Source organism: Pseudophryne corroboree, chromosome 1, assembly GCF_028390025.1.
Source record: "Pseudophryne corroboree isolate aPseCor3 chromosome 1, aPseCor3.hap2, whole genome shotgun sequence".
Lineage (NCBI taxonomy): Eukaryota > Metazoa > Chordata > Amphibia > Anura > Myobatrachidae > Pseudophryne > Pseudophryne corroboree.
In genome coordinates this window covers 570476905-570499579 of record NC_086444.1, presented here as the reverse complement: position 1 = coordinate 570499579, position 22675 = coordinate 570476905, and the positions used below count along the sequence as shown (strand labels likewise).

Genomic DNA, 22675 nt, shown 5'->3' with positions numbered 1-22675 from the left:
CTTCAACCTTGACAGCCCTGCCCCCTATGCTCTCCTCTGCTACTCACTCCTGCATACCCAGACATAAACTCAAGGGCTTGATGTCACACACTGTTACATTCCAGAAAACCATGTGAGACACTGTGGTCACACAGCAAAAAAAATATAAAGAGCCTAGACAACAGGAGCCTTTATCAGCAAAGGGGTTAAAATTGTGAAAGAATGGAAGTCACAGCCTTATAAAGCGTGTAAAGCAGAAAGTATCATTTTCCATTAAAAACTGCCTGCTCCTCAGGCTTCAATATGTGCAGGCCAGTTAACGAGCCTCATGTATTGGCTGGGTATTTTTAAAAGCGAACTGTTCTTAATTTAGCAAGCAGACAGAATGCAAATGTCCGGCAATGGATATTAGATCTCTCTTATAACAAGAGAGACAGACTTGCTAATAGGAAAAAAATGTACATGATGTTTGAGCACACAAATGTAACTGGATAAGCTGTCTCAGGTCGAATGTTCATCAACAGCTCTACTACTGTGTGTGTAATTATTAATTTCTACTACTAGTAAGTGCATAGTTGTCTACCCTCCCTCATTCTGCAGGAGACTCCCTGAAATAGCAGCAATCTCCCTTACTCCCTTAAAAGTCCAGCAATCTCCCTGATTGCATCTTACCCCCATTATACAGCTATTACATTCTTGGGGGAAAAATAAATCAGCGCTACATACATTCAAATGGGATCATCAGTGCCATTTCCTTGCATTGGTTATAAGGCACAATGGGGGTGATGTATGAAAAACATCCTAACGGACGTTATGTGTCTGGGGGCGTATCACCACATTATCGTGGTGATACGCCCGCACCCGCCGCCACAATGTATTATTCAGGCCCCTGCCGATGTGGGAGTGCGTTATCTTACCTGTTCAGCGATAGCGCACCTTCCACATCGGCTGGGCTGGTATCGCTGCTGCTGGCTCTCTGCGCATGCGCCCTTTTGCCCTTCGCCCGGCTCGTGCCGCTGGCGGCCGGAGGCGCATGCGCTCGCCGGCGCCGGATGTGTTAGGAAGGTCATAGAGGAGGAGGCGTGGGCGGGACTATTGTCCACGAACAATAAAGTTTTTATTTTTAAATTACCTTAAAAAAAAAAACACCCACTTTTTAGTACCTGCAGTGCTGTAGCGCCAGCCCTGACCTGGCGAAGCGATGGAGGGGACTTAACGAGCGGTGAGTGACAGTCCCGCCGTTAATACATCAGGGAGGCAGCAAAAAGGTATAGGCACAGCGCTCAGGACGAAGCGGGACCATGCACAATGTAAATTCGTTAAAGTGCCGCATCATACATCGTGATGATGCGGTACCAGCAGCAGTTAGCGTGCGCTATTTGCTGAATGCACATAGCGCCCCATCATACATCTGCCCCAATGATCCCTATGGCCGCTTACAGTATATGGAAGCTCTTGTAAAACACAATACACGAGCAAATCCTGCAAAATATCAGTGTCTTTTCTTCAACAAATAGATCTTACTAACTTTGGGGCTTATTTACATTTGGATGTAAGTCATCTTTATGACACGCCTCTCCGAAGTAGCAGTACGCGCCCTCGCTGAAAGGTGTTACTTTCACAATCTCCCTGAAATGCTTTTTCATAAGTAGGCAAGTGTGAGTAATACCGCTTTCAGATCGCAAATGCCGGATCCCACCCGGTAAAAGAAACGTGTCCTTACCGGGTGGGATCGGGCATTTGCGCTCCTTTGCTGGCTTTCCGACCCGGCAATATACCGGGTCGGTTGCCATAGCAGCGGGGGGCGCAGCAGCAGCAGGGGCGGGGGTGGAGGCGGCGCTGGGAGATGAGCTCATCTCCTGCGCCGCCTCTCCCTATGCTGTGAATGGGAACCGTGTCGCATCGACGCGGCTCCCATTCACACTGCACCTGACCCGGTATTCAACCCGGGTATAATCCTTCTTTTTCCCGCTAATTCTCGGAAAGTGCTTTCACATCGCACACTGACCCGTGTCGACACGGCAATATGCCGTGTCGATACCGGGTTATTTGTGCGATGTGAAAGGGGTATAAGTGTCATGTCTTGTCATAAAAATAAGTAGCATTGCCTTTATCCACAAATAGAATTCTACTCCTATGGGGCCTTCCTGTTACATAAAGGAGTAAGGCAAACAACCTATTTACTAAACCTGGCACGGAGGAAATTTGAGGAAGCAAACAAGGAACTTGCCTGGAGCCCTAATCCTCAGGTGGTCACTAAGCCTAACTGAAAAACTAGCTCCCCCCCCCCCCCTTTTTTTTATATAGTTAGAATGTCATAGTTGAAAATGTCAGTCAGCTCCTGTTGTTTAGCACTACTGATTCACTACCGATTCATTAAATAAGTTGTTTCATGTTTCTCCTAAAATATGCTCAGTATTGCAAAAAATTTTGCCTTAACTAAATCATGAGACTAGCATGTCTTTATTATGTGTTCCTAGAAAAGAACATCTCTCTTCAGAATTAAAGAATGGATAGAGTGGAATGGAAATGAGATGCCCTTAAAATGTTCCTCTTCACTATTTTATTGCAATTAAATAACTTTTCCTCCTCCTCAAAAAGAAATTTCCTTTTTGCATTGCTCCAGTTGCTCGATGTGCCTACTCAGTTCTTATCAAGGAATGCCCTCATAAACATATTTTTCCATTGGCCAACAAAATCATCTACTACTCTGCATGTGGCTACCTCTGCTGTAGTAGAAATGTAGGAGAATATGCACAATCGAGGTGCACAAATAAAAGAGCCCTAACCCAGGGCCCATGGGTCTGATATAGAATAGCTACAGTAATTAGATACAGTCAGTAGGTCGACACCATATGGTCGACATGCATGATGTCGTCGTCAAAATAGTCTACACATTTAAAAAAAAATGTGGGTGTAATGTTTCATCATATGTAACCACAATTATTGCAAACATATGCCCCCGCAGGCTCATTTCACTCAACCACTCTTCAGGCAAGGTGGCTCGCTCCACTACCGCTGCATAAATTACTATTCCCAATCATAGTCCACGCAGATGGTAAATCAAGCAAAAGTTTAAAAATATGTGAAGACCCCACAAAAAAAAACTGTGTTGACCATATGTGTGTCAACCATTGTCATGTCAACATTTTGAACCTGTCAACCTTAAACATTGTCTACCTTTTACCTGTAGATCTTTTGACCCTATCGACCTTTTGACCATTTTGATCTAATGCATGTTGACCAGTGGCGGATTTTACCTATGGGCTGCAGGACTGCACCCCACCAGGTAAAATCTGCATCATAAAGGTCTAGCTCCCCACAGCTTGCTGCTATGAATTGCAGCATCAAGTCTCTCTTTTGGGATCTCCCAGAGGAGAGGTCCATAGAGTAGGCAAGTATGCCTTATATGCGTAACTTCTGAATGAGGCCTCACTGCATCTGCTGTGAAGTTATTCCATGAATCTACTAATGTCCCTAGAATAGTGCAATTGTCCCATTGCAAACACCAGACAGCAGTGAAAAAGGGTTCCAGTGCTGGCCCCACCCCCTGAGGAGAGTGATACTGGGCATAAAAAATAAGTAAGGTAGAAGCTTTGTATTGGCACTGCCCCACCCCCCTGAGGAGAGTGATACTGGGCATAAAGAATAAGTAAGGTAGAAGCTTTGTATTGGCACTGCCCCACCCCCCTGAGGAGAGTGATACTGGGCATAAAGAATAAGTAAGGTAGAAGCTTTGTATTGGCACTGCCCCAGCCCCCTGAGGAGAGTGATACTGGGCATAAAGAATAAGTAAGGTAGAAGCTTTGTATTGGCACTGCCCCCCCCCCTGAGGAGAGTGATACTGGGCATAAAGAATAAGTAAGGTGGAAGCTTTGTATTGGCACTGCCCCACCCCCCTGAGGAGAGTGATACTGGGCATAAAGAATAAGTAAGGTAGAAGCTATGTATTGGCACTGCCCCAGCCCCCTGAGGAGAGTGATACTGGGCATAAAGAATTAGTAAGGTAGAAGCTTTGTATTGGCACTGCCTAACCCCCCTGAGGAGAGTGATACTGGGCATATAGAATAAGTAAGGTAGAAGCTTTGTATTGGCACTGCCCCACCCCCCTGAGGAGAGTGATACTGGGCATAAAGAATAAGTAAGGTAGAAGCTTTGTATTGGCACTGCCCCAGCCCCCTGAGGAGAGTGATACTGGGCATAAAGAATAAGTAAGGTAGAAGCTTTGTATTGGCACTGCCCCACCACCTGAGGAGAGTGATACTGGGCATAAAGAATAAGTAAGGTAGAAGCTTTGTATTGGCACTGCCCCACCCACCTGAGGAGAGTGATACTGGGCATAAGGAATAAGTAAGGTAGAAGCTTTGTATTGGCACTGCCCCACCCCACTGAGGAGAGTGATACTGGGCATAAATAATAAGTAAGGTAGAAGCTTTGTATTGGCACTGCCCCACCCCACTGAGGAGAGTGATACTGGGCATAAAGAATAAGTAAGGTAGAAGCTTTGTATTGGCACCGCCCCACCCCCTGAGGAGAGTGATACTGGGCATAAAGAATAAGTAAGGTAGAAGCTTTGTATTGGCACTGCCCCAGCCCCCTGAGGAGAGTGATACTGGGCATAAAGAATAAGTAAGGTAGAAGCTTTGTATTGGCACTGCCCCACCCCCTGAGGAGAGTGATACTGGGCATAAAGAATAAGTAAGGTAGAAGCTTTGTATTGGCACTGCCCCACCCCCCTGAGGAGAGTGATACTGGGCATAAAGAATAAGTAAGGTAGAAGCTTTGTATTGGCACTGCCCCACCCCACTGAGGAGAGTGATACTGGGCATAAAGAATAAGTAAGGTAGAAGCTTTGTATTGGCACTGCCCCACCCCCTGAGGAGAGTGATACTGGGCATAAAGAATAAGTAAGGTAGAAGCTTTGTATTGGCACTGCCCCACCCCCCTGAGGAGAGTGATACTGGGCATAAAGAATAAGTAAGGTAGAAGCTTTGTATTGGCACTGCCCCACCCCCCTGAGGAGAGTGATACTGGGCATAAAGAATAAGTAAGGTAGAAGCTTTGTATTGGCACTGCCCCACCCCACTGAGGAGAGTGATACTGGGCATAAAGAATAAGTAAGGTAGAAGCTTTGTATTGGCACTGCCCCACCCCCCTGAGGAGAGTGATACTGGGCATAAAGAATAAGTAAGGTAGAAGCTTTGTATTGGCACTGCCCCACCCCCCTGAGGAGAGTGATACTGGGCATAAAGAATAAGTAAGGTAGAAGCTTTGTATTGGCACTGCCCCACCCCACTGAGGAGAGTGATACTGGGCATAAAGAATAAGTAAGGTAGAAGCTTTGTATTGGCACTGCCCCAGCCCCTGAGGAGAGTGATACTGGGCATAAAGAATAAGTAAGGTAGAAGCTTTGCATTGGCACTGCCCCACCTGTTATGATTCCAGCACTCTGGTCAGAGGAGATCTTATGGCAAGGACCGGAGCACTGGAACGAAATGCTGGGGAAGGGAGCAGGACAGGAAAATAGCCCCTGGCGCCCTAACTCTGTTGTCTCACCCGTGTTGTCAGAAATCCCCTGCGAGACTATGGTTTCTTGAGCCCTTGGCAGCCGCGTTTGAAGGGCGGATTATGTCTGCCCAACTTCGATGCCCCCCGGTCTTAATGAGAGACAAAGGGAAACCCGAGACAGGGTGATAACAAGAGGCCCTCTAACTAAACAACCAGGCCAGGGGCTAAGCAAACTCAAAACTATAAAATGTGCGGAGAAACAGCCAGGGAAAAGGACAACCAAAATATCCACTTGTCCAATTCTCCTACCCGGCACCGCCGAGTACCAGAGAGGACTTGTGGAAGCGGAACCCTCCGCAAATGCTCCAAACACAAAATATAAAAGGTAAAGCGGCTGAGCCGCAACACACGGCAGAGCCGCAACTCACGAACACCACTGGATATAAAACGGTGATCAGTCAGGACTCCAGGGAACCAAACGACCTCTTGGGGTGAGATGACAACTCCCGAATACCGGACTTCTGAGGACTGGAATGACCGGATACAGCAGGACTGGAAACAGACTCTCAGCAAACAAAGGCAGCATGCAGGAAGCTATTACCGGCGTCTGTGAGAAGCCCTGGGAGTGTATTTAACAAGGAGTCCTCCAATCAGCTGCTAAAGGCTGATTAGAATAAATGCCGTGCAGCTGCCTTGCTGCACGGCCAGAGAGCAGGTGAATATCTTAATTTCCTAAAGCCTAGCAACGGGGAATGCGGTTCGCCAGTGGCGTCCCCGTTGCTAGGGTCCGTGCGGCTCAGCGCGCCCGGCGTCTAGCGTTGCTAGGGAGCCGGCGGCTGTACGCGCACGGCGTCTCTAGTTGCTAGGCGCCGGGCCGCGCAGACAAGCGGACCCCGGCACCTAACAGTACCCCCCCTTGAGGAGGGGTCAAGGAACCCCTAAAGCCAGGTTTCTGAGGAAATTCCTGAAAAAATGCCCTCTTGAGCCTCGGGGCATGAAGATCCTTATCCAGGACCCAAGACCTTTCCTCCGGACCATAGCCTTTCCAGTGAACTAGAAAATACAGCCGACCCCGGGACAATTTGGAATCGAGAACCTTCTCTACCAAGAACTCCTGTTGTCCCTGTACATCCACTGGAGATCTACCCTGAGAGATCTTCCGAGGAAATCTACTGGAAGAAACGTATTGTTTCAACAGGGAACAATGAAACGTATTTCCAATCCTGAGAGATCTTGGTAAACGTAACCGAAAGGCAACTGGGTTGACTCTTTTAATAATAAGAAATGGCCCAATAAATTTGGGTCCCAGTCTAGCCGAGGATTGTCGAAGCCTGATGTTGCGAGTCGACAACCACACCCTATCTCCCACCTTAAAAGTGCAAGGACGTCGGAGCCTGTCAGAAAATTTCTTCTCTCGAAAGGCCGCTTTTCTGAGAGCAAGGTGCACCTTTTTCCAAATGGCTCTGAGATGGGAGGTTAAGGTTAGCGAGGAGACTGAGGAATGATGAAAAAAAGAATTAGCTCTGGGGTGAAAACCAAAAACTGAAAAGAATGGAGACTCTTTAGTGGAGGAATGACAAGAATTATTGTAAGCAAATTCAGCCAACGGAAGAAACTCGGACCAATCATTCTGGAGTTTGGCTGAATACAAGCGCAAATATTGTTTCAATGATTGGTTAACTCGTTCGGTTTGCCCGTTGGATTGTGGGTGGTAACCGGATGTTAACGACAATTTCATCTTCAATGAGGCACAAAAACATTTCCAGAATTGTGCGATGAATTGTGGACCCCGATCAGAAACAATATCAGTAGGCAACCCATGAAGCCTGAATACATGGCGGAGAAACAAAACTGCCAACCCTTGGGCAGAAGGCAATCGGGGAAGAGCAATAAAATGAGCCATTTTACTAAAACGGTCCACTACCACCCATATGACTCGGAATGCGGCTGAAAGGGGAAGGTCAACCACAAAATCCATGGAAATATGAGACCACGGCCTGAGAGGAACATTTAAGGGCATAAGTTGCCCGATGGGCAAGGAACGGGGAACCTTATGCTGTGCACAAACCTGACATGAATAAACAAATTCCTTGACGTCTTTAGAAAGACCAGGCCACCATACTGAGCGAGAGACCAACTCCAATGTCTTAGTGACTCCTGGATGCCCTGAAACTTTGTTATCATGGAATTCCGTTAAAACAGTAGCTCTCAAAAACTCAGGGACGTAAAGACGACCAGCAGGAGTAATTCTAGGAGCTTGGTGTTGAAGCTGTTTTAACTGGGTAAATAAATCTTGTGTGAGGCCCGCCCAGATGACCGAAGATGGAAGTATGGGGGTAACAGGATTGTTATTGTGAACCGGAAGAAAGCTACGTGACAGGGCATCAGCCTTAGTATTCTTGGAACCAGGCCTGAAAGTGATTATAAATTTGAAACGCGTAAAAAATAATGCCCAACGTGCCTGCCGGGCATTAAGCCGCTTAGCCGATTCAATGTATTGCAGGTTCTTTTGGTCAGTCAATACTGAAATAGTATGTTTTGCTCCCTCCAGCCAATGCATCCACTCCTCGAAAGCCCACTTTACCGCCAGTAACTCCCGATTACCAACGTCATAGTTGGATTCAGCGGAGGAGAATTTCCTGGACATAAAGGCACAAGGATGTAACTCCAGAGACTCCGGATCCTTTTGAGAAAGGATAGCCCCCACTCCAACCTCCGAGGCATCAACCTCCACCACAAAGGGCAATTCCGGATTAGGATGTCTGAGGACTGGAGCCGAGACAAAGGCTTGTTTCAAGGCCCGGAAGGACAACTCAGCTTCACGCGACCAGTTGGTAGGATCCGCTCCTTTCTTTGTCAGAGCTACAATGGGAGCAACCAGGTCTGAAAAAGAATGAATGAACCTCCTATAATAATTCGCAAACCCTAAAAAGCGCTGAATTGCTTTTAAATTGGTGGGTTGCGCCCAACTAAGGATGGCCTGGAGTTTCTTTGGTTCCATGGAAAATCCCTGAGGGGAAATTATGTACCCTAAAAAAGATACTTCCATGACATGAAACTCACACTTCTCCAGCTTGGCATATAAATGATTCTCACGTAACTTTTGAAGAACCAGACGCACCTGAGTAACATGTTGTTCCATTGATTCAGAAAAAATCAGGATGTCGTCTAAGTAAACGACCACGAATTTCCCTAGGAAGTCACGGAGCACATCGTTAATGAGGTCTTGAAAAACTGCCGGAGCATTGGACAGGCCGAACGGCATCACCAGGTATTCGTAGTGACCCGACTGAGTACTGAAGGCCGTTTTCCACTAATCTCCAGATTTAATTCGGATGAGGTTGTACGCTCCTCTAAGGTCAATTTTAGAAAAAATCACAGCAGAACGTAACTGATCAAAGAGTACAGAAATCAACGGCAAAGGATAGGTGTTTTTAACTGAGATCTTATTCAGGGCTCTAAAATCAATGCAAGGTCTAAGCGAGCCATCCTTTTTCTCCACAAAGAAGAAGCCTGCACTTAAAGGAGATTTTGATGGTCTAATAAATCCTTTCTCAAGGCTCTCCTTTACATAATCATTCATAGCCGCAGTTTCTGGCCCGGATAATGCATATAATCTTCCCTTTGGCAATGCGGCACCAGGAATTAACTCAATAGCACAATCATAAGGCCGATGGGGAGGCAGAATGTCCGCATTGCCTTTGGAGAAAACATCAGCAAACTCCTGGTATTCCACCGGAATGAGTTCTGGAATGATAGCTGCTACTCTGACTGGAAACGTGATACATTCCTTATCACAAAAAGTACCCCATTGTGAAATCTCCCCCGACCGCCAATCAATGGTGGGAATATGAAAGGCCAGCCAAGGGTGACCCAGAACAACTGGAACTGCTGGGCAATGTGTAAGAAAGAACTCGATTTTCTCGGAATGTAGAGCTCCTACTGTAAGTAGTACAGGGGGTGTATGGAGAGAAATAATCCCATTAGACAGCGGACTCCCATCTAAGCCATGCATGGTGACACACCTACCCAAAGGTAACTGAGGAATGCCTAAGGCCTTAGCCCAAGTTAAATCCATAAAGTTTCCTGCAGCTCCACTGTCAACAAAAGCCGACACCGAAGAACTGAGGCTGCCAAAGGAAATTTTAACTGGGACTAAAAGGGAGTTATTCGAGGAGATAAGCTGCAGACCTAGGTGAACCCCCTCACAATTCACCTGGTCAAAGCGTTTCCCGACTTGTTCGGACAATTACGAGCAAAATGTCCCTTACCCCCACAGTACAGACAAAGACCAGAATTTTGCCTTCTGGCTCTTTCTTCAGGAGACAGCCGGGAGAGACCCATCTGCATGGGCTCCTCTACGTCTTCAGGAATGGAATATACACACGGACTTGACCTTACAGGTGCTCCTTTTTCAGCCCTCCGCTCTCTGAGACGACGATCAATCTTAATAGAAAGCTCCATGAGTTTATCGAGAGTCTCGGGAGCGGGGTACTGAAGGAGACTGTCTTTTATAGACTCTGATAAGCCGAGGCGAAACTGACTGCGCAGGGCTGGGTCATTCCAGCCACAGTCGTTCGACCAACGGCGAAACTCCGTACAATAAACCTCCGCAGGATTTCTACCCTGTCTGAGAGCGCGCAACTGACTTTCAGTGGACGCCTCTCTATCAGGGTCATCATACAAGAGCCCTAAAGACTCAAAAAAAGCGTCAACTGACAACAATGCCGGATCCTCTGCTCTTAAACCAAATGCCCAGGTCTGAGGATCCCCCTGGAGCAAAGAAATAATAATCCCGACCCGCTGAGATTCAGTACCCGAGGAAGTCGGTCTTAAACGAAAATAAAGTTTACAGGATTCTTTAAAATTAAAAAACTCTTTTCTATCACCAGAAAAACGGTCAGGCAAATGCATCTTTGGTTCAGGGACTACCCTTGGGGAAGCTCGCAAAAGATCTTCCTGCGACTTCACCGGAAGAGAAAGATCCTGAACCATCTGAGTAAGTTCTTGAATCTGGCTGACTAAGAGCTGACCAGGATTTGGCCCTAAACCTGTTGGATTCATGAGGCCGATAAACTCTCACAAAACTGAATGAGAAAAAATTAAACCCTGTTTAATTTTAAGTTTTGGTATGGCCGGTAATAATGTTATGAATCCAGCACTCTGGTCAGAGGAGATCTTATGGCAAGGACCGGAGCACTGGAACGAAATGCTGGGGAAGGGAGCAGGACAGGAAAATAGCCCCTGGCGCCCTAACTCTGTTGTCTCACCCGTGTTGTCAGAAATCCCCTGCGAGACTATGGTTTCTTGAGCCCTTGGCAGCCGCGTTTGAAGGGCGGATTATGTCTGCCCAACTTCGATGCCCCCCGGTCTTAATGAGAGACAAAGGGAAACCCGAGACAGGGTGATAACAAGAGGCCCTCTAACTAAACAACCAGGCCAGGGGCTAAGCAAACTCAAAACTATAAAATGTGCGGAGAAACCGCCAGGGAAAAGGACAACCAAAATATCCACTTGTCCAATTCTCCTACCCGGCACCGCCGAGTACCAGAGAGGACTTGTGGAAGCGGAACCCTCCGCAAATGCTCCAAACACAAAATATAAAAGGTAATGCAGCTGAGCCGCAACACACGGCAGAGCCGCAACTCACGAACACCACTGGATATAAAACGGTGATCAGTCAGGACTCCAGGGAACCAAACGACCTCTTGGGATGAGATGACAACTCCCGCATACCGGACTTCTGAGGACTGGAATGACCGGATACAGCAGGACTGGAAACAGACTCTCAGCAAACAAAGGCAGCATGCAGGAAGCTATTACCGGCGTCTGTGAGAAGCCCTGGGAGTGTATTTAACAAGGAGTCCTCCAATCAGCTGCTAAAGGCTGATTAGAATAAATGCCGTGCAGCTGCCTTGCTGCACGGCCAGAGAGCAGGTGAATATCTTAATTTCCTAAAGCCTAGCAACGGGGAACGCGGTCCGCCAGTGGCGTCCCCGTTGCTAGGGTCCGTGCGGCTCAGCGCGCCCGGCGTCTAGCGTTGCTAGGGAGCCGGCGGCTGTACGCGCACGGCGTCTCTAGTTGCTAGGCGCCGGGCCGCGCAGACAAGCGGACCCCGGCGCCTAACACCACCCCACTGAGGAGAGTGATACTGGGCATAAAGAATAAGTAAGGTAGAAGCTTTGTATTGGCACTGCCCCACCCCCCTGAGGAGAGTGATACTGGGCATAAAGAATAAGTAAGGTAGAAGCTTTGTATTGGCACTGCCCCACCCCCCTGAGGAGAGTGATACTGGGCATAAAGAATAAGTAAGGTAGAAGCTTTGTATTGGCACTGCCCCACCCCCCTGAGGAGAGTGATACTGGGCATAAAAAATAAGTAAGGTAGAAGCTTTGTATTGGCACTGCCCCACCCCCCTGAGGAGAGTGATACTGGGCATAAAGAATAAGTAAGGTAGAAGCTTTGTATTGGCACTGCCCCACCCCACTGAGGAGAGTGATACTGGGCATAAAGAATAAGTAAGGTAGAAGCTTTGAATTGGCACTGCCCCACCCCCCTGAGGAGAGTGATACTGGACATAAAGAATAAGTAAGGTAGAAGCTTTGTATTGACACTGCCCCAGCCCCCTGAGGAGAGTGATACTGGGCATAAAGAATAAGTAAGGTAGAAGCTTTGTATTGGCACTGCCCCACCCCCCCTGCGGAGAGTGATACTGGGCATAAAGAATAAGTAAGGTTGAAGTTTTGTATTGGCACTGCCCCACCCCCCTGAGGAGAGTGATACTGGGCATAAAGAATAAGTAAGGTAGAAGTTTTGTATTGGCACTGCCCCAGCCCCCTGAGGAGAGTGATACTGGGCATAAAGAATAAGTAAGGTAGAAGCTTTTTATTGGCACTGCCCCACCCCCCCTGAGGAGAGTGATACTGGGCATAAAGAATAAGTAAGGTAGAAGCTTTGTATTGGCACTGCCCCAGCCCCCTGAGGAGAGTGATACTGGGCATAAAGAATAAGTAAGGTAGAAGCTTTGTATTGGCACTGCCCCACCCCCTTGAGGAGAGTGATACTGGGCATAAAGAATAAGTAAGGTAGAAGCTTTGTATTGGCACTGCCCCACCCCCCTGAGGAGAGTGATACTGGGCATAAAGAATAAGTAAGGTAGAAGCTTTGTATTGGCACTGCCCCACCCCCCTGAGGAGAGTGATACTGGGCATAAAGAATAAGTAAGGTAGAAGCTTTGTATTGGCACTGCCCCACCCCACTGAGGAGAGTGATACTGGGCATAAAGAATAAGTAAGGTAGAAGCTTTGTATTGACACTGCCCCAGCCCCCTGAGGAGAGTGATACTGGGCATAAAGAATAAGTAAGGTAGAAGCTTTGTATTGGCACTGCCCCACCCCCCCTGAGGAGAGTGATACTGGGCATAAAGAATAAGTAAGGTAGAAGTTTTGTATTGGCACTGCCCCACCCCCCTGAGGAGAGTGATACTGGGCATAAAGAATAAGTAAGGTAGAAGTTTTGTATTGGCACTGCCCCAGCCCCCTGAGGAGAGTGATACTGGGCATAAAGAATAAGTAAGGTAGAAGCTTTTTATTGGCACTGCCCCACCCCCCCTGAGGAGAGTGATACTGGGCATAAAGAATAAGTAAGGTAGAAGCTTTGTATTGGCACTGCCCCAGCCCCCTGAGGAGAGTGATACTGGGCATAAAGAATAAGTAAGGTAGAAGCTTTGTATTGGTACTGCCCCACCCCCCTGAGGAGAGTGATACTGGGCATAAAGAATAAGTAAGGTAGAAGCTTTGTATTGGCACTGCCCCACCCCCCTGAGGAGAGTGATACTGGGCATAAAGAATAAGTAAGGTAGAAGCTTTGTATTGGCACTGCCCCACCCCCCTGAGGAGAGTGATACTGGGCATAAAGAATAAGTAAGGTAGAAGTTTTGTATTGGCACTGCCCCAGCCCCCTGAGGAGAGTGATACTGGGCATAAAGAATAAGTAAGGTAGAAGCTTTGTATTGGCACTGCCCCACCCCCCTGAGGAGAGTGATACTGGGCATAAAGAATAAGGAAGGTAGAAGTTTTGTATTGGCACTGCCCCATCATGTAACAGATTTCATTTCGGGATGCTATATAGACATCGCCATAACAGGGCTGCACTCTGCCTCCGCAGCACCGCTTGGAGCATCCTGAGAATCCTGTTTCAGGCATCCTGCTAGCCACAGGCAAGGGCCATGGGGCAGTGACGATGCTTCCCCCCAGAGGCCAGCTCACTGTGCGGCGGCACCACTTCCACACCCATACCTGTGACCCTAACACCAGCAATAATCCTACAGAATCTAGGTAATCTAAAGATCAGATATAATTAACCTCAGCAATGGATTAAATTACTCCAAATGTTATGTCACAAATTGTTACTAATACTTGGATTTGTATGAGAACCTGTGATAAATATAAAACCATTTGGGAGCATTCACAGTTTTGTTTCAGCCTTTAGTAGAGACTACAGTATCTTATTTCCCAGCTAAACATTTCTATGGGTGTCTAGAAAAATATTGTTCATAGCCAGTTTAAGTCACAATATGTTGCTCCGAAACAGAATTATTCTCCTTTGACACGGACACTTGGAATTTGTACACATGCCATAGCAACAATAAAGCTTTATCACCTGGGTAACATCAGTCAGATAGAAGTATAAAGAAAGAATATCTCCAAAACAGCAAAATATGAGCAAAAAGTGCTTCTAATGTGTCTTCTTAAGAAACTGTAAGGCTCAAAGCACATATATAAATCTCAGAGGAATCGAAACAGTGTGAGAAAATGCTATTCACAACTTGTTTTGTGTATGTTCAGCAGAAACAAGTGATGTAACTGTCTTAATACTGAGCAGTGCCCTTACAATAGCTGATACAATAGTATCAGGTACTTGAGTCCTGAAAAAGTATTAGATTTAATATTATATCTAGTACATGTTTTACTGCATCATATGAGTGTATGTTTAAGATAACAATATATCTGAGTTTATGTTAATGGTATCATTATGATTGTCCCCTGACTTCACTAAATTCGGCTTAAATTGTTTCACTGTTATAATCAAGTGCATTTTTTAATGCCAGAAATGATCAAATATGTTCCTCCCGCAATAACTTTGTTGAACAGTTTCTTATGTCTTTACATTTTAATATGGGCAGGTGAGTTTAGCAGGTAGAACAAGGGGTGGTTTAAGAAAGGAGGGGTACATGTTCCAGGTCACTTCTCTATAGTGCATGCACAAATCTCCTGGAAAATGGCCGCTATGCAATACCCAGGGTACAGTATCACCTGTGCCCATCCCTTAATCTGGCTATGTGGAACATGGCCACTACAATATTTTCCCAGTGATTTCTGCAGTGTTGATGCAGGACTCCAGAGATGCGAGTATAGGATATGGGTGCAGGATATAAGCTGCCATACCCTAACCATTCCATAGTGCCTAACCCTACCATAATCAAGATTTTGAGCATTAGGATACTGCTGCCGGGACTCTGGCCTTTGGCAGGCTGATACTGACCACATCTCCCACTCACACCTAGCTCAATAACAGGGCTTTAATGTGCTCTGTGCTGGCCATGCCCCTGAGAGCATGGCATCATGCTGTGGTTGTAAGGGCTGCCAGTGCCAGGAATTACAGCACTGCCCACTGCATCCTCAGAATGCTCAAGAGGGCTGTAAGAGCTGCAGTGTGGGGTGTCAGTAGTGACTCTGCAGCAGGATGCAATTCCAGGCACCCCGCTAGCCAGATACAGGGGTCATGGGTGAGCGTTGGTGCTGAACACAGGGCTCTGCACTCTATGCAGTGGCACTGCTCTCACACCCCAGGTTATGGCCATGCTCGCACCTACTATAGTGTAAACGGAATTCAAATGGTCAGTATAGGGAGTGGAATAGAATGGGGCTAAGGGAGGTCCAGAACATAGAAAGCGCTGACCACACCCCTGTGATTTGTGCATATGCACCAGTGACACATGGGCATATCCCCTTCTTATGTGCACACACTTTTCACGATGCCTAATCGCCAAAAATAAGAGGCATGATATAAAAAGTATGGTGCTCACCAATACAAAAATGAAACAAAAAAGTCCATCAGTTGTAACCATTTTTAATTTCTCAAAATCAAAATGTGTTTTTGGCAGAAATCAATGTTGAATGTTGCCATCAAGTGGTCACATCAATGGGTTTTTTATCATTATTGAGTAGCTCTGGCCACGTTTAGGTTTAGCAGCTATAGCCACGTTTAGGAATAGCAGACTCTGTATGGCCACGTTTAGGTATAGCAGACACTGTATGGTCACGTTTAAGTTTAACAGATACTGTATGGCCACGTTTAGGTTTAGTGTTTGGATTGCCAGGCCACATTTTCTTAAATAGTACTATCACAGGGACGTTGATGCAAAAATGTAAGCGCAAAAATAAAACATTTTATACATGAATCAACTTGTACTAAAGGCCACAGTGCACTGTTTCCAGTATATGACCATATATGCTAATTAACCTTCTGTCAGTTATTCCGTGTTGGGTCAGTTATTTCATTCCTAGGCTGCCAGTTAAACAGATAAAACAGTTTTGTCCTTTGAAAATCAGTGATAATGCTAATGAATGCCTGTGGATTGTGTGCTACAAGAACTAGCCATAAATCACCAATTTGCAGCTTGAGCTGATAGCTCATTCAGTTTACAGCTTCCATAAACCCTGTCAATATAACTGTGGGGAAAAGCAAACCGTCATAAACAGGGCACTAATCAGACTGTTATATTCATCCGACAAAACCATCTTCTTTTTATAGTTATAAATAAATTAGTCATCATTTCACTGACAGTATTCTGCTTAATTCCATGAAGAGTCACTGCTAGTTTCTCCATAGTAGTGAAAGAAAATAGTCTTGTTAGAGCATCAACATGTGGCACATACAGTACAGTAAGCTGCCCACCACATTCATTGAATCAGGGCCGAAACTAGGGTATCTGTCACCCGGGGCAAGGCAGTCATTTGCCTCCCCCTTCCCCCCCCCCCCAATATACAGAAATACATCCTCCCGTACATCAATACACAGTACGGTACATATATACACAGCCCCTGAATAGTCTTGTTAGAGCATCAACATGTGGCACATACAATACAGTAAGCTGCCCACCACATTCATTGAATCAGGGCCGAAACTAGGGTATCTGTCACCCGGGGCAAGGCAGTCATTTGCCTCCCCCCCCCCCCCCCCCCCCCCCCAATATACAGAAATACATCCTCCCGTACATCAATACACAGTACGGTACATATATACACAGCCCCTGAATATACACATACCACCCAAATAAACATATATACATGCCCCTGTATATACACATACCCCAATACACTGTGATTAAATACACCCCTCCTTTACTGTACATACAAATTAAGTACCCACCCCGGGTACTCCAGCATACACACACAACACCGGGTTACGCTGCACTGCTTCAGTACACACACACTGGGTTGCTCTGCACTTCTCCAGCACACACACCGGGTTACACTGAACTGCTCCAAGACAAACACACAGGGTTACACTGCAATGCTCCAGCACACACCCACACACAGGGTTACACTGCAATGCTCCAGCAGACACACACTAGGTAACACTGAACTGCTCCAGTACATGCACACACAGGATTACACTTCCACTCCAACACACATACACACAGGGTTACACTGCACTGCTCCAACACACATACACACAGGGTTACACTGCACTGCTCTAACACACACAAACAGGGTTACACTGAACTGCCCCAGCAGAACACGCGCACACACACACACACGGTAACATTGCACTGCTCCAACACACATACACAAAGGGTTACACTGCACTGCTCCAACACACACACACACGGTTTCACTGAACTGCTTCAGCAGACGCACACTGGGTAACACTGAACTGCTCCAGCACATGCACACACACAGGGTTACACTGCACTGCTCCAACACACAGGGTGACACTGCACTGTTCCAACACACACACACACGGTTACACTGAACTGCTCCAGCACATGCACACACACACAGGGTTACACTGCACTGCTCCAACACACATACACAAATGGTTACACTGTACTGCTTCAACATACATACACACATACACACACACACACACACGGTTACACTGCACTGCTCCAACACACATACACACAGGGTCACACTGCACTGCTCCAACACACACACACTCAGGGTTACACTGCACTGCTCACACACACTAGGTTAAAGTACACTGAACACACATATTGTACATATATAGCTGTCCGCCTCTCCCTACCTTTCCACCCTTCTAGTGATGAACTGCTGTATGTGTCAGGGCCCCCTCCTCTCTGTTTCTGAAGTGCGCCGTCACACACACACACAGCGCTGGCAGATGATTATATGTGTGTGAAGTGGCGCCTGTGTGTTTCCGGGAAGTAGATCTACGGAGCGTCCTGGCGCAGCGGAGTGGGACGGTGCCTCTTCAACCCTGCGCCATCCTGCACTGCATGTTCCCGCTCACCGCCTCGCGCCGGCGCCCTCTCTCATTTCGTGCCCAGGTCGAGTGCCCCCCTAGCCCCCACCCCACTAGTTGCGGCTCTTTAAATGCCCCCAAAATCGATGTTAATAATAGTTATGACATATCCACTATTTCTATAATTCTCCGGTGATAGTTACAAGTTAGCTTTAATAATGTTGCACATACCAGTTCTTTAGTATTTTATTTTATTAAATATATTCTTAAAATTGATTATTAGTTTAAAAAAAAAAAAGGCACATTTGCATATTTTTTTAAGGTACTGATTAATGAATACAGGTTGAGTATCCCTTATCCAAAATGCTTGGGACCAGAAGTATTTTGGATATCGGATTTTTCAGTATTTTGGAATAATTGCATACCATAATGAGATATCATGGCGATGGGACCCAAGTCTAAGCACAGAATACATTTATGTTTCATATACACCTTATACACACAGTCTGAAGGTAATTTTAGCCAATATTATAATATACTTTGTGCATTAAACAAAGTTTGTGTACATAATCACAATTCATTTATGTTTCATATACACCTTACACACACAGCCTGAAGATCATTTAATACAATATTTTTAATAACTTTGTGTATTAAACAAAGTTTGTGTACATTGAGCCATCAAAACACAAAATGTCACTATCTCAGTCTCACTCAAAAAAGCCCGTATTTCGAAATATTTGGATATGGGATACTCAACCTGTACAAAACAATTGCAATGTTGCTTGTTAAAATAGTATAACAGTCCTTTGCGACCAATGGATCTTATACTATGGCAGTACAATAATGAAGGAAAAACAACAGCAGTGAGTCACATGAATTTATATATATATTAGTGGAAATGTAGCGACACGTTTCTTACAAAGTAACGCTCAAACTGTAGACTAGAGGACAGCAACAACTTGGTGCATTCTGGCTGTTGTGGCTACTGGCACTTGTGGTGTCACGCCGTCATAAATTTTTATTGCATATATTATAAATGAAATATTACCATTGTAATACAATTTTATATTAATATTGGCTTCTTAATATATTATTCTTGCCCCTTTGATTAACAAGTAATTTTTCGCACACTAATAAATATTTTTTTTCTGTTCTGATGGGCCAGATAGCTCGGACAGTGTGTGGTCAGAATCATGTCTGAAAAAACAGATTTTATTCTAACGGTCAGACATGCGGTTTGCAAAACCACAGCTTTGTATTCTTTCCAAATGCAGAATAGCAGTTTCAAAACTGATACTTGAAATAATGCAGTTTGCTTTATCTAATTACACAGTTTACAAACTGGATATAAAACCTCCAAAACACACTTTAATAATAATCTCCCACTTAATATTCTCTGAGGTGGCCTGATGCCTCATTTTGCGTCATCTCGGAATGTTCCTACCCTATTCGCCTCTCTAAGGAATGCTGGAGATATCCAACTAATTTGGGACTATCAGGTCACTCTGTGAATTGATCTATGCCTACATTATGTTTCTGGATTAGGGATTGTGATTACTGTGTTATGTGAGACATCTTTTCTATCTCTGTGGAGGTATGCAATAGGGCTGCAGCATCTCATATTAACAAACAAATGACTTTGTTCTCTTTGAAGAAAAAGATATGACCATAGTTCTTACCTAACATGCATTTAAAGAAAAAAAAAAGAAGTTAAAATAAACCCAATTTACAAAGCTTTATTTTACGTTAGAAACCTATGGATTTTCTCAGGGAATTGGCTGACCCTGAAAAAGCATTTTATAGCCAGGTGAACATCATATGCCATACATATGCTTATACATTTGAGATAAATAACCATAAGTGAATGCAGTCCCAGTAATGTATTTTTCCTCCCAGTATAGCCCCCTCTTCCGATCCAGAGACTCAGTATTCCTTTCATTGGAGTAGATACAGTACAACCTACTGCATGATAGGTGCTGAAAAACTCCCTTTGTGTTTAGCACAACCACCAACATAACAATTAATATCAATTGTATAATTTGCAAATAAGATTATGTAGATTATTTGTGAAAAGTTTTTCTTTGGTTCCATTTAGCACTACAAAGAAGATGCAGCACCAACTTTGATTGAGTACTAAGGAGCATCCTCTTAAAGGAATTGTATAGTGGTGTTTCAGATACCCCATAGAAATATAGCTTAGAGTATATTCATTGGATACCAGAAGAGCAACCAGAAACCACATAGAGCCAGTTACAGCAGGTAAATAACAATCTCCTTAATCACATGCAATTAATTCTAGTGTTCCACAGCAATACACTTATCACCATCCATTGTCACATAATGTGTTATAAAATAATAGTCATCCAGAGGAATTCAGGGGTGGTTTGTAAGCCATTATAACTGTCATGCAAGTTTATACTTCATATAAAAGATTAGTAAACAGTAAATAATGTGAAAACTTTCATTGCTCTGGAAGTAATATAAAATACATAGGTTTTTGCTCCAAGGTGGTACGAGTAATATTATTTTTCAGGTAATTAAAAAAAAAACCCTCTGATACAATGCTGGAGAATTTCTCAGTTCTGTAACACAGAAAGAAAAAATATCCATAATTGTACTAAATCATTTCATATACTGCACGTCATGAAAAGAATTGCATTGTGTCTGTCAGGGAAGGATTTAAACAAATAACTATACTGATAGCATTAACACATGTCACATGGAATTGTTAGATAGTAGATTGTCTCAGTTTTAATTCTGCAAACAGCATCTGCAGCTGACAATGTGAGAGTTTAACACCTTCCTTGCCAGGCATGGTGCTGGTACAGGATACTTAACATTGTGTTTAGAAAGTTCCTCAAAGCTGTTGGAACATCTGGAAATGATGTGGTTAACCCTTTTCACCATCACAGAGCAAGGAGATTTGCAGATGCCAATGAAGTAGACAGTAGGTTAAGGAAATTGCAAAGAGACCAATCTGTGCCTTCCCCTTCATGCCATAGCCCTCCCCCTCCCATAAAATTAATGGAATATGCAAGAAGGTATGAAGGGAGTATTAGTGGTAACATACAGTACCATGAGCTGCTCTGGCCTCTCAGTCAGTGTGGAACAGTTAACAGATCTCACTTCTGGCCTTCGTACACAGTGCAAAAAAATAAATACATTAAAAAGGAGGGAGAAGGACACACACAAAAAAAAAATCTCTGGCAGTTTTAAGGAGGCAAACTCAGCTTTCTCCACTCTGGTGCATTCCTTTCCCTCTATCTCCCAACCTCTTTTGCGTGTGTCCTGTCATATTTTCTTCAGCTGTTAATTGTCTGGGCTTGCGAGAAAACAGCCAAAGTTTAAGGGAACAAAAAAAATAGACGTAACAGAAAAAATGCTTGTAAGTGACTGTCACAGCAGATCAGACTCACGTTGAATGGTCATTTTTTCCAAGGGAGGTGTTCTCTCATAGTTCCTGAGTGTCTCAGTCATCTCCCTCCTTCCCTCCTCACTGCCCTTAAGCCCTCCCTTCCCTCAGTGTGCTCACCCCTCCTCCAGCATGTGTATATACACATACACACAATGATACACACTCCTCACCTCCCTCTTCTCTTCTGGTGGCAATAAAAGATTCATGTGACTTGGAATCTTAACATAATACCATATTCCTAGTTTAACCTGAAAGGAATGTTTGCTTCATGCATCACCCGGCGTCTCCTAATAGTGTTCCTGCCACGCTGTGCCGAAGCATATGGAAACTATAGTTCTGCAGGAAAAACAAATCATTCCAAAGTTAAACCTTTGTCCAGAAACAGTTCTACTCTTTGCGTCAACCTCTGACCTGCCTTAGCATTGTGACAGGCTTGTGACTGCATGTGTCACTTCAATGCTTACTCCGCAGGGCAGGCACAGTAAAATGAATAATCAGTCATTTTGTACTCAGCTGATGAGGAATCTTAACCCTAAATCAGACCTTCCTTACAGACATTTCATGAAGATCACATAACTGAGCAGTCCTGACACGATAACATCTCTTCTCTGCCTTTATAAAGTTGTTTGCCCAGGAAAAGATTTTTTATGTGTATTTTAAATAAGAATTTACTCACCGGTAATTCTATTTCTCGTAGTCTGTAGTGGATGCTGGGGACTCTGTAAGGACCATGGGGAATAGACGGGCTCCGCAGGAGACTGGGCACTCTAAAGAAAGATTCAGTACTATCTGGTGTGCACTGGCTCCTCCCTCTATGCCCCTCCTCCAGACCTCAGTTAAGGAAACTGTGCCCGGAAGAGCTGACATTACAAGGAAAGGATTTTGGAATCCAGGGTAAGACTCATACCAGCCACACCAATCACACTGTACAACTTGTGAAAAACTTACCCAGTTAACAGTATGAACAACAACTGAGCATCACTCAACCGATGCTACATAACGATAACCCTTTGTTAAGCAATAACTATATACACGTATTGCAGAAAGTCCGCACTTGGGACGGGCGCCCAGCATCCACTACGGACTACGAGAAATAGAATTACCGGTGAGTAAATTCTTATTTTCTCTAACTTCCTAGTGGATGCTGGGGACTCCGTAAGGACCATGGGGATTATACCAAAGCTCCGAAACGGGCGGGAGAGTGCGGATGACTCTGCAGCACCGAATGGGCAAACACAAGGTGCTCCTCAGCCAGGGTATCAAACCTGTAGAATTTTG

The 22675-nt window shown here is 45.1% G+C and overlaps 1 protein-coding gene across 3 annotated transcripts in view; it reads right to left on the bottom strand.

The window, feature by feature from the left end:
- BNC2 (basonuclin zinc finger protein 2) overlaps positions 1-22675 on the bottom strand; it is an 843848-nt gene that overhangs the window by 285834 nt on the left and 535339 nt on the right. The window contains exon 1 of one of the 3 annotated variants that reach the window (XM_063914187.1): positions 21058-21392. The exons of the other annotated variants lie outside the window; for them this stretch is intronic. Within the exon in view, the coding sequence (XP_063770257.1) occupies positions 21058-21060 (3 nt within the window). The 5' untranslated portion in view covers positions 21061-21392. Of the gene's footprint in view, positions 1-21057; positions 21393-22675 lie in introns of those variants that run through there. 3 annotated transcript variants of the gene reach the window in all.